Source organism: Diadema antillarum, unplaced genomic scaffold, assembly GCF_040938485.1.
Source record: "Diadema antillarum isolate AM-2024a unplaced genomic scaffold, OU_Dant_1.0 seq00001630_RagTag, whole genome shotgun sequence".
NCBI classification, from domain to species: domain Eukaryota; kingdom Metazoa; phylum Echinodermata; class Echinoidea; order Diadematoida; family Diadematidae; genus Diadema; species Diadema antillarum.
Window position 1 is genome coordinate 222,703 of NW_027272339.1, and position 15,460 is coordinate 238,162.

Genomic DNA, 15,460 nt, shown 5'->3' on the forward strand with positions numbered 1-15,460 from the left:
AGAACTCGTAGTCTCGCTTTGCGGACCCTTGAACAGAGTTTGAGCCGAAGAACCTGCCTTGGAAATTTGATGGATGAAAGGGTATATCTCACTTATTCAGGTTAGTGAAGATGAAACACCTCATTTCTCCCAGCTATTTGGCAGAATTTTTTGAAATTTGAATTTTAACACACGTCTCTATGGGGAATTATTTACCCGTGTGAGCCCTACAGGTTCCCACAGGCAAGAAGTTACATTCTGCGCATGAGCACATAAAAGTCATCTAAGAAAAAAAATGAAATAATGAGAACACAGAGTTGTAATGAGAAATGCACATCACATAAACAATGGTTACGTCAGATTTATTGGTGTTCTAATTCGAAGGTAGCAGACACAGGATTATAATCAGTGAACACTGATGAAGAAACTTCCATCTCATCGTATTCTGTGACGCAAATAGAAAAAAAACAAAGCAAAACAAAGCAAAGAGAGTTGTGAAATTGCTATCAAAGGAACAAGGGTGCGTTGGTATTGGTGTTTTTTTTTAAGCCCCCGTCGAAGAATTTGGATAGTGAACCGGCATCAAAGACCGAAGCATAGTCCCGCCTGTGGAAATTGCTCGCAGGAAAACGCGTCCGGCCAGGGAAAGCCGTAGTAAGACATCATTTCCGAACAGTCATCCCTGGCGCTCTCACACAGCGGCCTGCACGGTGGGATGGGCTCTCCGACCACGTTGCAGACGGGCGCGTACACGGAGCAGACGAAGAGGCGGAGATCGGGCGAGCACTGCAGCAGCACGAAGGGGTAAAACTTGCCCGCCTCGCCGGCCGCTTCTTCCTGCGTCTGGTGGCCCAGCACATTCGGCATGATCGTCGAGTTGTAGGGAATTCCCTCCATACAAACAGGGATGACGATGTCCTGACACAGCCCCAGGTCGTACGGGCTCGATGAGAACGACGACGATGAGGAGGGGTAACTTTGGCACCGAACTAGATCGAAACCCGACATCGTTAGCAGTGTCAATGAGATCAAACCTGCGACGACTTTTGCCATGTAACGAAGTCCACTTCCATCACGATTCCGTATCATCTTTCCTTATTTTGGCTAGTCACAAAAAGTCACTTATTCAAGATAAGACAAAAGGCATAGGTCAAACAATTTATCTATAAGAATGTCGATTTCGTCGCAGTCTATTCAAGAGTAACTTTAACGCTGAATTCCCTTTCTTTTAGAAAAGGATGTTATAGTCCTCTATGTAAGTGGCTCACACTATATAAGTCCTATTACTAGATTTAGTCAGCTCACGACAGACTTAACATATTAAGTATAGTGTTTAAGACCCGGCCACAGTGGATCATGTTTATACCTCTCTGAACTAGTCAAGTGGCACCCTCATATATTTGTGATCTCCCGGATCTATGATAGAATAACTCTTGGAAAAAAAACCCATAACTAATAAACAGACAAACAAATCAGATATATTATATATATAGGGGGGGGGGGGAGAAAGAACAAAAACCAAGCTGCGGTTAAAGGCACAGAAAAATGACGTCTAATTTTACCTATTGAGTTCTTATGGACAAAAACCACACAAAACTTTTTTTTAAAGATAATCATTTCTTGTCATAATTGCCACGATATCTACGAACAAAATTAAATTGTTTTTGAATTGTTTACTCTAACACTGCTGTTTGAGTCTAAGGGATGTTGTAAGAAAGTTGGGATTAATTGCAAATCCCCCGAATCAATCGCAAGTCTTGCGATTGATTGCAAGTTGCAATTGATCTATCAATTGCAAAGTTTGCAATACATATTTGCAGTTGATTGCAACCAGAGTTTGAGACTGAGTGTCGCCCAAATCTGGGAAATGCACAGACTATTCACTTTTTTTCCTTGTCGATCAACATTCAACGATCAAGTGAGCTCACGTGTCTTAATGCCTTTATTGCTACACAACATCATACCGTCCTTGCAGGTAAGAGTTGTCAAATTGGAAATTTAGGGTTTTAATGCAAAGACAAAAATAGGAATGATGAATGCCATTTTCAAAGTTTTTAAATAGGGCTATCATCAAAATAAAAAAAAGAAAAAATTCAATATAATATGTTTCACTCGTTAAACAAGGAATAATTTGAAGATAGGCCTACATCTTTTAAAGTTAAAAACATGATTTTCATAATTTCCTGTGTTTTTCAGCAGCTGTGATCCCTAATATATGAAGGTGGTAAAATGGATGTAATTATCATGTTGTTGTTGGTTTTTTTTTTCATTTAAGCTGTTGAAACAGTGTTTGAAAATGTCTTCATTAGGACGCCATATCTACACGACAATAAAGTCGGTCGTTAATTGCTACACACAGTCACTGTGATATTATGAACTGATTTTATTTTGTTTTCTTTTTCTTTAATTAATTTATTTGTTTATTTGCATTAATTAATTAATGTATTTATTTATTTATTTATCTATTTATTTATTTATTTATTGTTTCTTCTTCTTCTTCTTCTTCTTTTTTTTTTTGGGGGGGGGGGGGAGACTCAAACCCTTTAATAACGAGGAGATGCATTAACATATAAACATCGGTAATCGGTATCGGTAAGAGGTAATGAAATCAAACTCTCCGACACTATACGCATGGATTCGCAAGCCCCCAAACGCATACACACAGCACACACTGCGGGAGTGGTTGTGCTATATCGCCCCCTGGCGGTAGTATCATAGTTTATACAAAAATTATCATAGCCTGCAAATTATTTGAAATGGTGGCAATCTTGCCACCGACAGAACTTTCTGGTCAAACTCATGAGAGCGACATGAATTCAGGGAGGGAAAGTGTGTCTGTCTGTTTGTCAGTCTGTCTGTGTGTGGGGGGGGGGGGGGGGGGGGGTTGATGTAGAAGTTCGTCATCATAGGATACCTGGGCCCGAGAAATGGGCCCGCTTGTATGGAACGTTTGCTCCAGTTGAATTGCAGATAGAAGACTTTGATCACAAATTCTGGATTCCAGATCACTGAAAATCACATCAAGTTACGTTCAGTATTTAATCTATATGCAATTTCTTAAACCTATGTTATTTGAAATCTGAGGAGATGCATTAAGAAGTCACTAACGCCTCACTTTATCATGCAGTAATAATAGACTTTGGTATGGTGATGACAGGCGTAAGATAAACTAGACTTATGCAAATACAATGCACTTCCGATATGCCATGTCATCATCCTTGTTCATTGCAATTTGTCACAAATTTTGAAAATATTCATATTCCTCATCCCTATCACAATAAATTCTGAAACTGTACTCAGTATAACTAATTTGTAGTTGTTCAAAATAAATGCAAAAGTCTGAAAATTATCAAAGGGTCTCCTTTAAACCTGTGCATTACGCCTATTTGTTTTTATAAAATTGGCAAACTGGAATGTGCATTAGGCCTACTAAATAAACCTGTCCGTAAGGCCTATATGTTTTATAAAATTGATATAGATGAACTATGATATCGGCTGGTAAAACTTTGTATTGCCATACACATGGAGGCCTCTCTTCGATCAGCCGTGCGAATCAAAACGTTTGTTTCGGTTCGTGCCGCGCGCACGGATAACTGCGCACAGCAATCGGCTGCCATAACACGTAATGCAGTTTTGCTTTCTTTACTGCATTTTTTTTTTCATTCCCGTGCGTTAGCAAAATAATAATAATAATAATAATAATAATAATAATAATAATAATAATAATAATAATAATAATGATAATAATACCGAAAATAAATAAAGACAGCACACGTGATTCCATCAGTTCAGCTCTTCTGATTGGTTATGTTGATATTCCTTAAACCCAATATACAAACAAGAGAGTTGACTTGAAAAAAAGAAAGGTCCTTTTGCATGACGACATTAAATATCTATTCAAATGCAGTAAGCCAATCCATTTGATTTTCATTTCGAGTAGGATCTGTGACCTTCCTTACCCCAGCAAAACCACACATTTTTCTCCCTTTTTTTAAAAAGAGAAATCGGATCAGCTCTCAACGCCGCCATCTAGTGACAATTCTTGGTAAAATGCATATCCAGCGGCGCGCTTTCTGAATGGCAGACCCCGTAAGTGCAATCAGCCGCGTGACTGTGGCGATTACTTCCAGCCTTCGTCCCGCGACGTTGTGGAGACGTCACAGAGACGTCGCGGCAACGTCCCCGTTTATAGCCGTCTTGTTTGTCACCTTGTTTTGAAACGTTTCACACGTCGCCCTGCATGGAGTCGTCTTTCTGGTGAGAGCGTATACTGTTATTTTATGGTCTTTCGAGTTGCGCGGTACCGGTGACTGATCAATTGCGGCAGTCTCGACGACTTTTTCTCCATTTTGAGATAGGCCCTTTAAATTCTGGAAAGTGAGAAAGCATTCGACAAAGGCTAGCAAGCTGCTGCTCCTCAATTATTATCTATATACGTGTAATATGATGTTCCCTGCAAATTAGTCGCACTTTCTACAGCTGAGGTATGTTGAATAAGACTTGGTTTTTGCAACTGATTGACAAATTGCCCTACATCGACGTAAATAAGCACTGAATTGATCAGTGTTTTAGTAGTAGCCATGATAAAAATCATGGACGTACATACTCGAGCAGGATTCGAACCTGACCTCCTGATCACCGGACAGGCGTCATCTCCACTAGACCACCGAGCTTTCGCCCGAAAGCAAGTGCTGGTTCTAATCCTTATAGCATGCAGCGTGTACTGCTTTGTTATTCAAATTCATGAATTTCTTCCGTCGAGATGTTTTCTTTGCAACTGATTGACAAATTGCCCTACATCGACGTAAATAAGCATTGAATTGATCAGTGTTTTAGTAGTAGCCATGATAAAAATCATGGACGTACATACTCGAGCAGGATTCGAACCTACGACCTCCTGATCACCGGACAGGCGTCATCTCCACTAGACCACCGAGCTTTCGCCCGAAAGCAAGTGCTGGTTCTAATCCTTATAGCATGCAGCGTGTACTGCTTTGTTATTCAAATTCATGAATTTCTTCCGTCGAGATGGTCGTAGGTCGAGGAGGTCGTAGGTTCGAATCCTGCTCGAGTATGTACGTCCATGATTTTTATCATGGCTACTACTAAAATACTGATCAATTCAGTGCTTATTTACGTCGATGTAGGGCAAATTGTCAATCAGTTGCAAAGAAAACATCTCGACGGAAGAAATTCATGAATTTGAAAGACTTGGTTTGTTTGTGTGGTAATAACCATGCGGAGAGTGATCTCGAGTCAACGATGGACAAACGATTAAAGGAAACTTCGTCTCTTATCGATATTCTCTTTAACTATTAGCAAATTGAACACACATAGTCATCGGAGGTATATAGGAGATTCTTGTGTGTTAACCTGTATAGCTTCAAAATATTGCATCTGCCCAGTGACGTTTATGCATTACTCACTCAGTTTCTTTAACAAATACATGTAGGTCCTATATCTATCCTATAGAGCTGGCAAATGGCGCTTGACAGATGAACATTAACTGTCGTATCATGAATTACATTTCTTTTTTAAAATCTGAAGATTATCTACATTAGTGAAGTATTTTAACATTTAGATGAGGCAGAGTCGAGTTTGGTCTTCACAAACATGACAAAATAACTTTGAAGTCATAACTCGCATCTATGTCATCACCTCGCAAATTTCCCATTGCCGTGTACACACACACACATACACACACATAATAAACACTCACACAATTCAAAACAATCGTATCTCGGCTGACAATGTAGTGACTGCAACCTCTTCACCCCGTACAAAAGCCTAATGAGGCAAACCATGAAAAGTGATGAATCATCCTCATTAGTCACTCTGTATCCAGACATTGCCAACAAGCCATAGCTCTGTGCGATGTTTATTGGTTGGGTCTCAGAACGTATACGTCATAATATAAGTCGATGATGTCAATAAATAAACACCACAGAATACCAGAGAGTGATGTCATAACCACCTATCGCCATAGAAACTGTTTCTAAACAACATTACCTGGCTCAATCGAATGTTTATACGCGCACCTGGTTCCAACCAAATCTATAACAAAAGCCTGTGACATCATCACTTCGCTATTTAATTGAGAAAAAAAATGATAACAAAAGAGACGTGATGCTTTACAGGTTGACTCATTATCATAACATCTAGATATGTTTATATATCTGTAGTCAAAGTTAATCAAATAAGACGAAACATAGAATAAAAAAATTGAAAGAAAATGTAATCATTGCAATCCACACCATTGAAATCACTGTTGCCTTGAAATAGTCACGAGTCAATAAGAGGGGAAAATAGAGCAGTCATTTCGCAGCGGGTGATACTATAAGTTGACAAGGAACAAGCGCCTTCATGCCTGTTTTGCTGTCATGCGTTAAAAAAAAAAAAAACAAACTTACCATGGAAAACATTTTACAAGGGGGAACCGTCGAAACCGATTGCGAAATAGGACTTACAGTATTTACAATTTCCACCGACAACTTTTGATCAGACACACGTGATTGTAACCATAGAAATATTCTACGGATAGTGTCATTCGCGATGATCAAACAACAACAAAAACAAAACGTAAAAACAAACTCAATATTCCCAGAACAATTGGGACTGTGAGAAATCCCCTCCCCCCTTTTTTTTTTGTTATTCTTTAAATTATAGCCAGGACTCCGGGTACATACTGAAAATGTTTGATAGGCCTATTGTGCTCGCCATGCAAAGTTGGCTTCAATAATGTGGTAATATTATTAGACAAACGTAGCAGTAGAGGTTCTACCAATTAATACCTAACGGACAAAAATGATAAAGTTATGAATCTTGAAATTTTCCACATGTTTTGACGGGACGAGGATATCTGGATCAATCCCGTGATACGAGGCGATGACATCATCACACCACTATTATTGTGTAAATAATGCGGTTGCGACTACAGTATCTCGCTGTGCATGTGGAAACGTTTGATATTGAGCTCGCTATTCAAACTTGGCATCAAAAATGGAGTACTATTAATGACTGACATAACGGTAACAATAACGAAAATACGGTCTTATGTATCCAGGGTGTAGCTTCTTCAGTGTTAGCGCTGTTCTTCAGAAGACTCTGCCATTATCCTCATACCACAGCCCAGCATTTCCAGCAGTGCCACTTTAGATTACACCTGGCTCGAGAGAGACATAGTGGGTAAAGACGCCTTGTCCTAGGATCCACGCACTCAGTAGGACTCGAACTCGGACTCTCCGTTTTGAAGTCAGGAGTCTTACCCACCATACCACCGTTCCCTCAGAAACGGTGAAGGTTTTCTAATCAAATGGGATTTTTTTTAATCACATAGTTCCCTTAAAAATTATACAATAAAAATTTTCCAATCAAATGGGACCCATTTTAATCAAATATGTCCTAAAAAGTACATAAAAGTTTTCGAACTTTAGAATGTTTACATATTTTTACGAAACGATATTTGGGTAAGCCACGTGGTACGCAATTTGGTGGAGATGATGATGCAATCACCTTCATAAGTTTCCAATCGACATGTTTAGACAAACTTCACTGAATTTCCCCCTTTTTTTTACATGAAGTGAAAAATACATAAGTATATATAGTAATCTTCGGATCAAATTACTGTATTCTTTCATAACATAATAATATAGCAATGATGACCCCAGGGGAAAGGAATTTAAGTTGCCCAATAACACCTGCATCATGGACTACCTTGTTATCCTATTCTGGAATACATCTGCGTACAAACCGGTACGAGCATTGTGACGTGATGGTGACGTCATCACTGTTGGTCATGCTGATTTTGCTTGTGTGGTTTGGACTACGATCAATATTCCATGAAAACGTGTGAAACTTCACCACAAGTCCATGCTTTCAAAATTTGATGTCCGTATTTTGCTTTTCCCATTTTGCTCGTCTGGGATTACTCTCTTCATGCAAGGCAGCTTGATCAGGATGTGCATGGAACTATCACTTTTTAGTCTGATGAAACTTTGGTGAAACTTGTAACCTTCTGTTTGTTTTGATATTGCTTGAACTTAGAGCGGACTTGCCTTTTTAACAATTTGTTCCTATACAGTCGTGGACACTGCGTGTGCTCCTTTAAAGAGAATGTGCTTCGAGCTTTGAGTTTTCCAGGTGAAATAGGTTGTTTTTTTTCTATGTCCATCTTTCTCTCCACGCCTTCCATTCTTCTCTGGCAAAAATATGAGGATTATATTTGCTCATTGTAAACCCACAAAACAAGACAAAACGAACTAAAACCGACGAAATGCACACCGTTGCTCAATCTTATAATCACTTTGATGCAATCGCAATCCAACCTAAATCAAATTCAGGTTTTTGCTTGTGAATGACTCATAACTTTAGAATGTTTAATATGTATATGCAGAGGACAGAAGGTAGACCAAAATGCGCTATTGATACTGACACGAACAGAATTTGGAGGGTACTGCATAAGTAAATGACACGGGAGGAGCACAAATATCGTATTTACTTTCAGAACAAGACGCTATTTTTAGTTTTTGACGATTCTGGCAGTGTACCTATAGGTGTGTGACTGTGCTTTGATGTGGTTAAGGGGATGGTATAATTTTGGTTGACAAGGAGTATTCAGATTTTATATATTTTTTTTAGAGAGAGAGATAATTCGAAACCACATATGAAATATTAAAGAGCGTTCAATTTCAAGCGGAATTCAAAGTTTATTTGATGAAAAACAGTTTTGAAAGGATGGAGATATCCAAAACCAAAGTAAAACAAATTGTTCCTGATAAAGATGGGTCCTAACTTTTTATTAGGACCTGTTTGTGGGTATATCTGCCATTTTTCATCAAATAAACTTTGAGTTCCTCTTGGAATTAAATGCTTTTTAAATATTTCATGAAATGTTTCTAACTATCTCATAAAAAGTTAGAATTCGGAAGCCCCATCTCAACCATGTCAACCAAAACTATAATAGATTATTATCATTTCCTTTAATGGGAAAGACGAATCGGGTCCTGTTCTCACTACGTAATGGTTATAGCGTTGATCGATTCAATTCCTGCCTCGAAATCTCGTTGATTATTGCTGGACAGGATAGGCATATATACCAGCTTCTAATCCTGTATATCATAATAAAATGATAGTATTCAATTTGGTCAATATTCGTGGAGTGATATCTATTGTATTCGTATTGGTGACCACACATTTTTTTTTTCTTGTATGAATGTTGTAACTGGCGGGACCCAAAGTCTACAAGCTTCGCTTGGTGGGTTTCTCCGTCTTCATTCTTCAACCCATTGACCCCTCAAAAAAAAAAATACACTTCTAGAATTCACATCGAAAGTATAATATACCCTGCTTGTTCATAACTTATGTTGACGTCTCCTTCCCTTTATTGACACTATACGTATGTGCTATTGGTTATGTTAGAGATTACGAAAAGAATTGGAATTCTCGGTATCGCCAACACATAATGATATAGGTGCCGTGCGCAGACAAATGAGTCCATTGAATCGTATGGGAACTGCGACGCCATGACACAAGCGAAAGCGACAATGGCCATCTTGCACCGAGAAATCCCACAGTGCATCTGTGACAGGGCTCTTCAGCGTGCGCAGAAGTTTTCTGCGCATTGGCGATACCGAGAATTGAACTGATATCAGGTGTCACATTTGTAAATAATTTTCCACAGACACGCGTGTTAAAATAAGAAATAAAAGAAAATAAACACCAGTATAGCAGGACCATCAGAAGGAGCAGTACAAACACGTTTATGGAGTTGAAGGCTTTTTACTGATGGTGATTATGATCCAAATGGCTATAATTATGACAACAATGGTGAAAGTACCGATTAACAATAATGATAGGTATAGGCCTAACCATGATCACATTCACAACAATTATATCAATGATGATATTAATGATGATAATCGTGATGAATGGGGGATAGGTGAGAGAGAGAGAGAGAGAGGGGGGAGGGGAGAGAGAAAACTACGCCTTCCTGCTGAATTTGCCAAATTCATACAACACGTTTATTGAAAAATGCCGGAACTACCCTGTATTTTGTGGTTTCAAGCTATTGCAAGTCGGAACAAAATAAAAAGCAAATATTAGTCACTTTCTCGAGGGCATGTAAGACGACGATTTAAAACTTGCGGAACGCTTTAACTATAACTTTAATACCCAGTTATTTGCAAGAGAATATATTATATATTGATAAACCCTATCATTTTCGATATAATAATCTTCCTTTATCATAACTTCGAACAAATAGTTGTAAACGCACATTCTTTTATAGAGGTATAAAGTTGCATATAAATAGTCTCCCTTTTGTATTCGCAACTGCCCAACAATTGTTATATCTAAGCGATCATTTTTAAATAATTAGAATGAATAAGATTCAATGGTGTTTTATTTCCATGAATAATTCAAAGATTTTTATGTATGATGTTTGTGTTATTAATGATTACTATGATTTGTATGAGGACCTTTAACTATATAGAATAAGAAGATAATGTTGAAAATTATCATTATTGTTACAAGACGATACGACCCCCCCCCCTTCCTCCCCCTCTTTTCTATCTTGTTTTTTTTTCTTTTGGTCCCCATGGAAGACCAGTGATTCTATAATAGTGTCGCTGAATATGGGTTTTCCAGCCGTTTTTACTCTATCTCATCTATTACCCTGTCTTTGTTATTATTGTTTATGTTCTCTGTCTGTAAACTCTTACTTTTCAATGATATTAATTTTCTCTTATTTGCATATGCTTGTAAAACATTGCATTTCTATAAACTCTGTATATTTGTAAAGTCATTTCATTTGTATGTCTTTTTTTATGACGAAAACCAAACCAAACCAAACAACCTATCGCGAAAGTGCTTTGACCTACTTAATCGATCCCCGTGCACAATATCTAACTCAAAGAATAAAGTTAAGAAAAGGAAGATGATATTGATTGGATCATCCCCACACGGTTGATATACCGTAGGTAAGTTCATATCCATGCTGTAAACAAGGACTGTATGATTCTTTGAACGGGGACGTTATTCACGTGACCCGGATGCCTAATAAGTCGACTCGTTCATGTCCAATGACCCATTGTTGAAACTGACGTCAAAAGTCTCATGGAAGCCTAATTAGAAATGCCCCGTTGCTCAATCTTAATCCCGTTGACGCAATCACGATCCAACGTAATTCAAATCCAGTTTTTGTTTACAGTATGACTGGCAACTTTGGAATGTGAAATAGAATGTGTAAACGACATCCAGAACGTAGACCAATTTAAGTATACCTCTCTGACACGAGCAGAATTTTAACACACTGACAAATTGCACGTGAGGAACATTAGTCAAGCTCATTTCTATTTTCGACAATAACTTTGATATACATCTTACATTCTTTAGTTGCCCAAATAATGTAAACAAGACAACATGGATTGAAAAAGAATAAACAACTTTTAGAGTGTGGGCCCCTCTTATAGAAAAAAAGATCAATGAAAAATTTCTTGAAACGGCAGCAACAACAACAAAGTTTGATATCCACTAAAAGAAAGGGACAAACACACACACACACATACATACACACGCAAACATAAACAACAAACGATCATACGAACAGACACAAAACAAGACTGGGACAACATCAAGACTACTTATAGGAAGGACTGACTTTCAATTTAAACACATTTATTCAATTTATATCAGATCAATCACAAAGATACATTTACATGGAACACGATAGCTATACAAAGATCAGGGCCCCGTTTCATAAAACTTATCAGTAATAACCGTCACATTTCTATGACAAATTCGCTCTCAGCCAATCAGACGTAAGGATTTCAGTAGCTTGTAACAACTATTGTAACTTGTTATTGATAACAACTTTTATGATACGGGGCCCTGATGATGATATGTCCCGAGAAGTATAACACACACACACACACACACACACACACACACACACACTCACATGCACACGCACACACGTACACACACAAGTACACAAAAGAAGAAAAAAGAAAGAAAGCAAGGTACGTACAGATCCATAGACACCACAACGAAAAAAAAATATTGTACATGTATGCTCGTCTATCAACCCTAGGGGGTGTTTCATAAAGCTGTTCGTAAAGTTACGAACGACTTATGAGCGACTGGTGATCACTTCTTGTGGTGAATTATTGAAATTCTGATAAAATAGCACATCAGAACTGATCACCAGTCGCTCGTAAGTTGTTCGTAACTTTACAAACAGCTTTATGAAACACGCCCCTGGATCGAATATTGTGACCAGTCTTACTTTTCACAGTGCATGATTTCTTAAATCTGCTGTGAAATGAATTCATACACGTCATGTAGATGAGGCACTGGTCAATGTGAAGGGGGAGTGAATTCCACAGTTTTGGTTCAGTTTTGGTTCTGGGACACGCGATGCCATAATTATTTACTATGCGCATCATTACGGAGAAGTGCTTGGAAAAGGGAAAAGACCTCTATATGCTTCATTGATTATGCCAAGGCATTTGAGTCCAGCACCAGAAAGTTTTCGAGTGTCTCCGCAATACCGGGATGGACAGTAAGGATCTGAGAGTGATTGCAAACCAGTACTGAAACCAAAGGGCATGCGTCAGGATTGACAATGAATTTTCCGATTATGCAGAAATCAAACGAGGTGTTCGTCAAGGATGCATCATGTCACCTACAGTAGTTTGTTTAATCTATACACAGAATGCATTTTTAAAAGCATTGAAAACATGGCTGGGATTAACGTTAGTGGAGTAATGATGAATAATCTGAGATATGCGGATGATACTGTGTTGCTATAGCTGATAATGAACAAGACCTGCGAACAATTGTTGATGTCATATACCGCCAAAGTAAGGCATTTGGCTTGGACATGAATGTGAAAAAAGACCAAAACGATGGTAATATCTCGAAAGGTGGAAATACCAAGGGTAAACATCTCTATCAGTAACACTCTCCTGGAACAAGTCAGTGAATTATTCACATATTTAGGAAAAATGTTTATGAAGACGGGAAGAATGGTGGAGTAATTAGGAGAAGAATTGGAATGGCTAAAACTAAGTTTACCCAAATGAGTGAAGTGTTAACATCAAGGAAGATATCTACTGCAACCAAGCTCAGACTAGTAAAATGTTACGTGTATTCAACTCTCCTTTACTGTTGTGAATCATGGACATTGTACTTGAATGATATGAAAAGGCTGGCTGCATTCGAGATGTGGATATTCAGACGCCTGGGCCGTTTGGTATCATGGTCAGACAGGAAAACAAATCAGTATGTTCTAGATCATCTGAATGTCACCAAAATCTTGATGAAAGACATTAAATCAAGAAAACTCAAATATTTTGGCCATGTTCTAATTCAAGAACATCCAAAAAAGTGTACTGGTTAAGGGATTATTGAAGGCAGGAGATGCAGAGGACGCCAGCGCAGTGTGTGGTGTAACAACATAAAGGAGTGGACAGGAAAGAGTGTGGCCGCATGTAGTAAGGCGGACATGAACAGAACACAGTGGAGGTCCATAGTCGCCAACCTTCGGACTGAAGATGGCACTTACGAAGAAGAAGGTTCAGTAAAACGAATGATATACAGGTAAAACATAGGCGAGATGATAGGAAACAAGACAAACATAACAACGAGAAAACAAAATAAAAAGAAAAATACAACGGAGGTAACGATCCCATGAGAGGATTGACAACGTACACACACACACACACACACACACACACACACACACACACACACACACACACACACACACCATATTTTCTTTTATCTGTAGTGGATCTGATACTTCTTAGAGAGAAATCCTACTGCAGAACTAGCTTTAACTCTAATCCTAAGCCTTACTGCATTCGAGAAATAGCGGTGATAATAAAGACAAAATGCAGTGTTTTTTTTTTTTTTTTTGGGGGGGGGGGGTGAAAGTACAAGTGAAATGTACAAAATGCGTACATCATTGATATAGATGAGAATGCATGCCATTTTAGAGCATAGTTTGGAGGCAAGAACTTTACCACGGGAAAATATATGTTAGTAGTCTATTTTCAAGGCCTTCACGCTGACAGTCGTGAACGAAGAGAGCCAAAGCCTAGCGCGACATGCCGTCTCTCACTGCTTAACTGGCTTGCCCCTAGCGATGACTAGGCACCTACAGCTATGAGGTCATTGACAGAGGCTAATAAGAATGTTTGAATACATACAAATACAATATGTCTTCAGTTTAGCAATAGTCAGTATAAACGGCATAAAGCGGGCTCAGTGTGTCATTTATAAAGGGGATCAGCATTTTTGTTATCTTTTTTGGTGTTTTTCAAATTTGTAGCAAACTTTTGGTCTTCTCTACTTTCTTAATCCTTCATTTAGAGAAGGCACTTATTTCCGTCTTAACATTATTTTAATATCTTTCAATCAGAAGAATTCAATAGTGAACCAAATGTTCTGTGTTTGCTCTATATGGAAGTACTTAACTACCTCGACCAGGAAGAAACAACATCATGCAGTGCACTGAAGAACAAAAACAAAACCCCAAATCAATCAAATGATTTCTTTCCGTGAACTCGGCCATAGAGAAAAATATGAATTCTGTAGAGAAATCGGTAAAAGTCTATCCAGAGTCTAAAGGAAGGCACTGCCATAACAATACCTTCTTTCGATACGGAACTTCCGCAAGTTAATGACTTTAATCATAAGGATACACGACTCTATCACGCCACTGAGGAGCAAGAATGAATTTAATTGAATGAATTCCCTTCCCGTGACCCCGGCAAGAGAAAAAGTAGTTATTTTGTTGAGGAATGGATGAGAATTTATTCAGTGCCAAGAGGGAAACGGCACGACAACCACATCTTTCGATACGGAACTTCCCCTAAAAGTTAATTTCTTTAATTGGGAAATATAATATTGTAAAATTATGATGTGAAATTCCTGTAGACATTCGAAGAAAAGGGCTCCGAGGGGGCTCGAGGAGGTATATCACTGGAAAATATAAGATCTCACATGACCATGCTTGTAATCTGTGTGAAGTCATGGAAGTACGATTAAAAACGGTATCATAACAGCAGTGGCGTTCTACCATTATTGTGTTCCACCAGATATTAATCTAATGAAGGAGAAATGCAATGTGTATACTTTTAGGAAACCTTTCTCTACTATACTTTTCGTGATTGCAGTACGATTTCACCTGCAATGTTTTTATATTTTTTGTTCATAATTACATGATTATTTCTAACAGATATAATAGTGCACTCAGCATACATCCCGCCTTTAATGATAAGGATCAAAGTATAGGGGTATATCTTTTTAAGGTATGATTAAGGTTTCATAAGGCATTTTGTCATTTACATAACTTGCCAACCTCACATCCAAAATGAATGAATGAATAAATGAATAAAAAAAAAAAATAGACCTACAATTCTGATTTCAACGTAGGCCCGTGACCTCCAGTGCACATTTTGACCTCCACATTAATTAA

At 38.2% G+C, this 15,460-nt stretch overlaps 1 protein-coding gene across 1 annotated transcript; it reads right to left on the reverse strand.

Annotated features, from left to right (window-relative positions):
• Positions 1–561: 561 nt before the first annotated feature.
• Positions 562–987, reverse strand: LOC139711255 (frizzled-7-like). The gene has a single exon (XM_071623167.1). It carries the CDS (start codon positions 985–987, stop codon positions 562–564), a length of 426 nt encoding a protein of 141 aa, XP_071479268.1.
• Between the last annotated feature and the right edge of the window lie 14,473 nt (positions 988–15,460).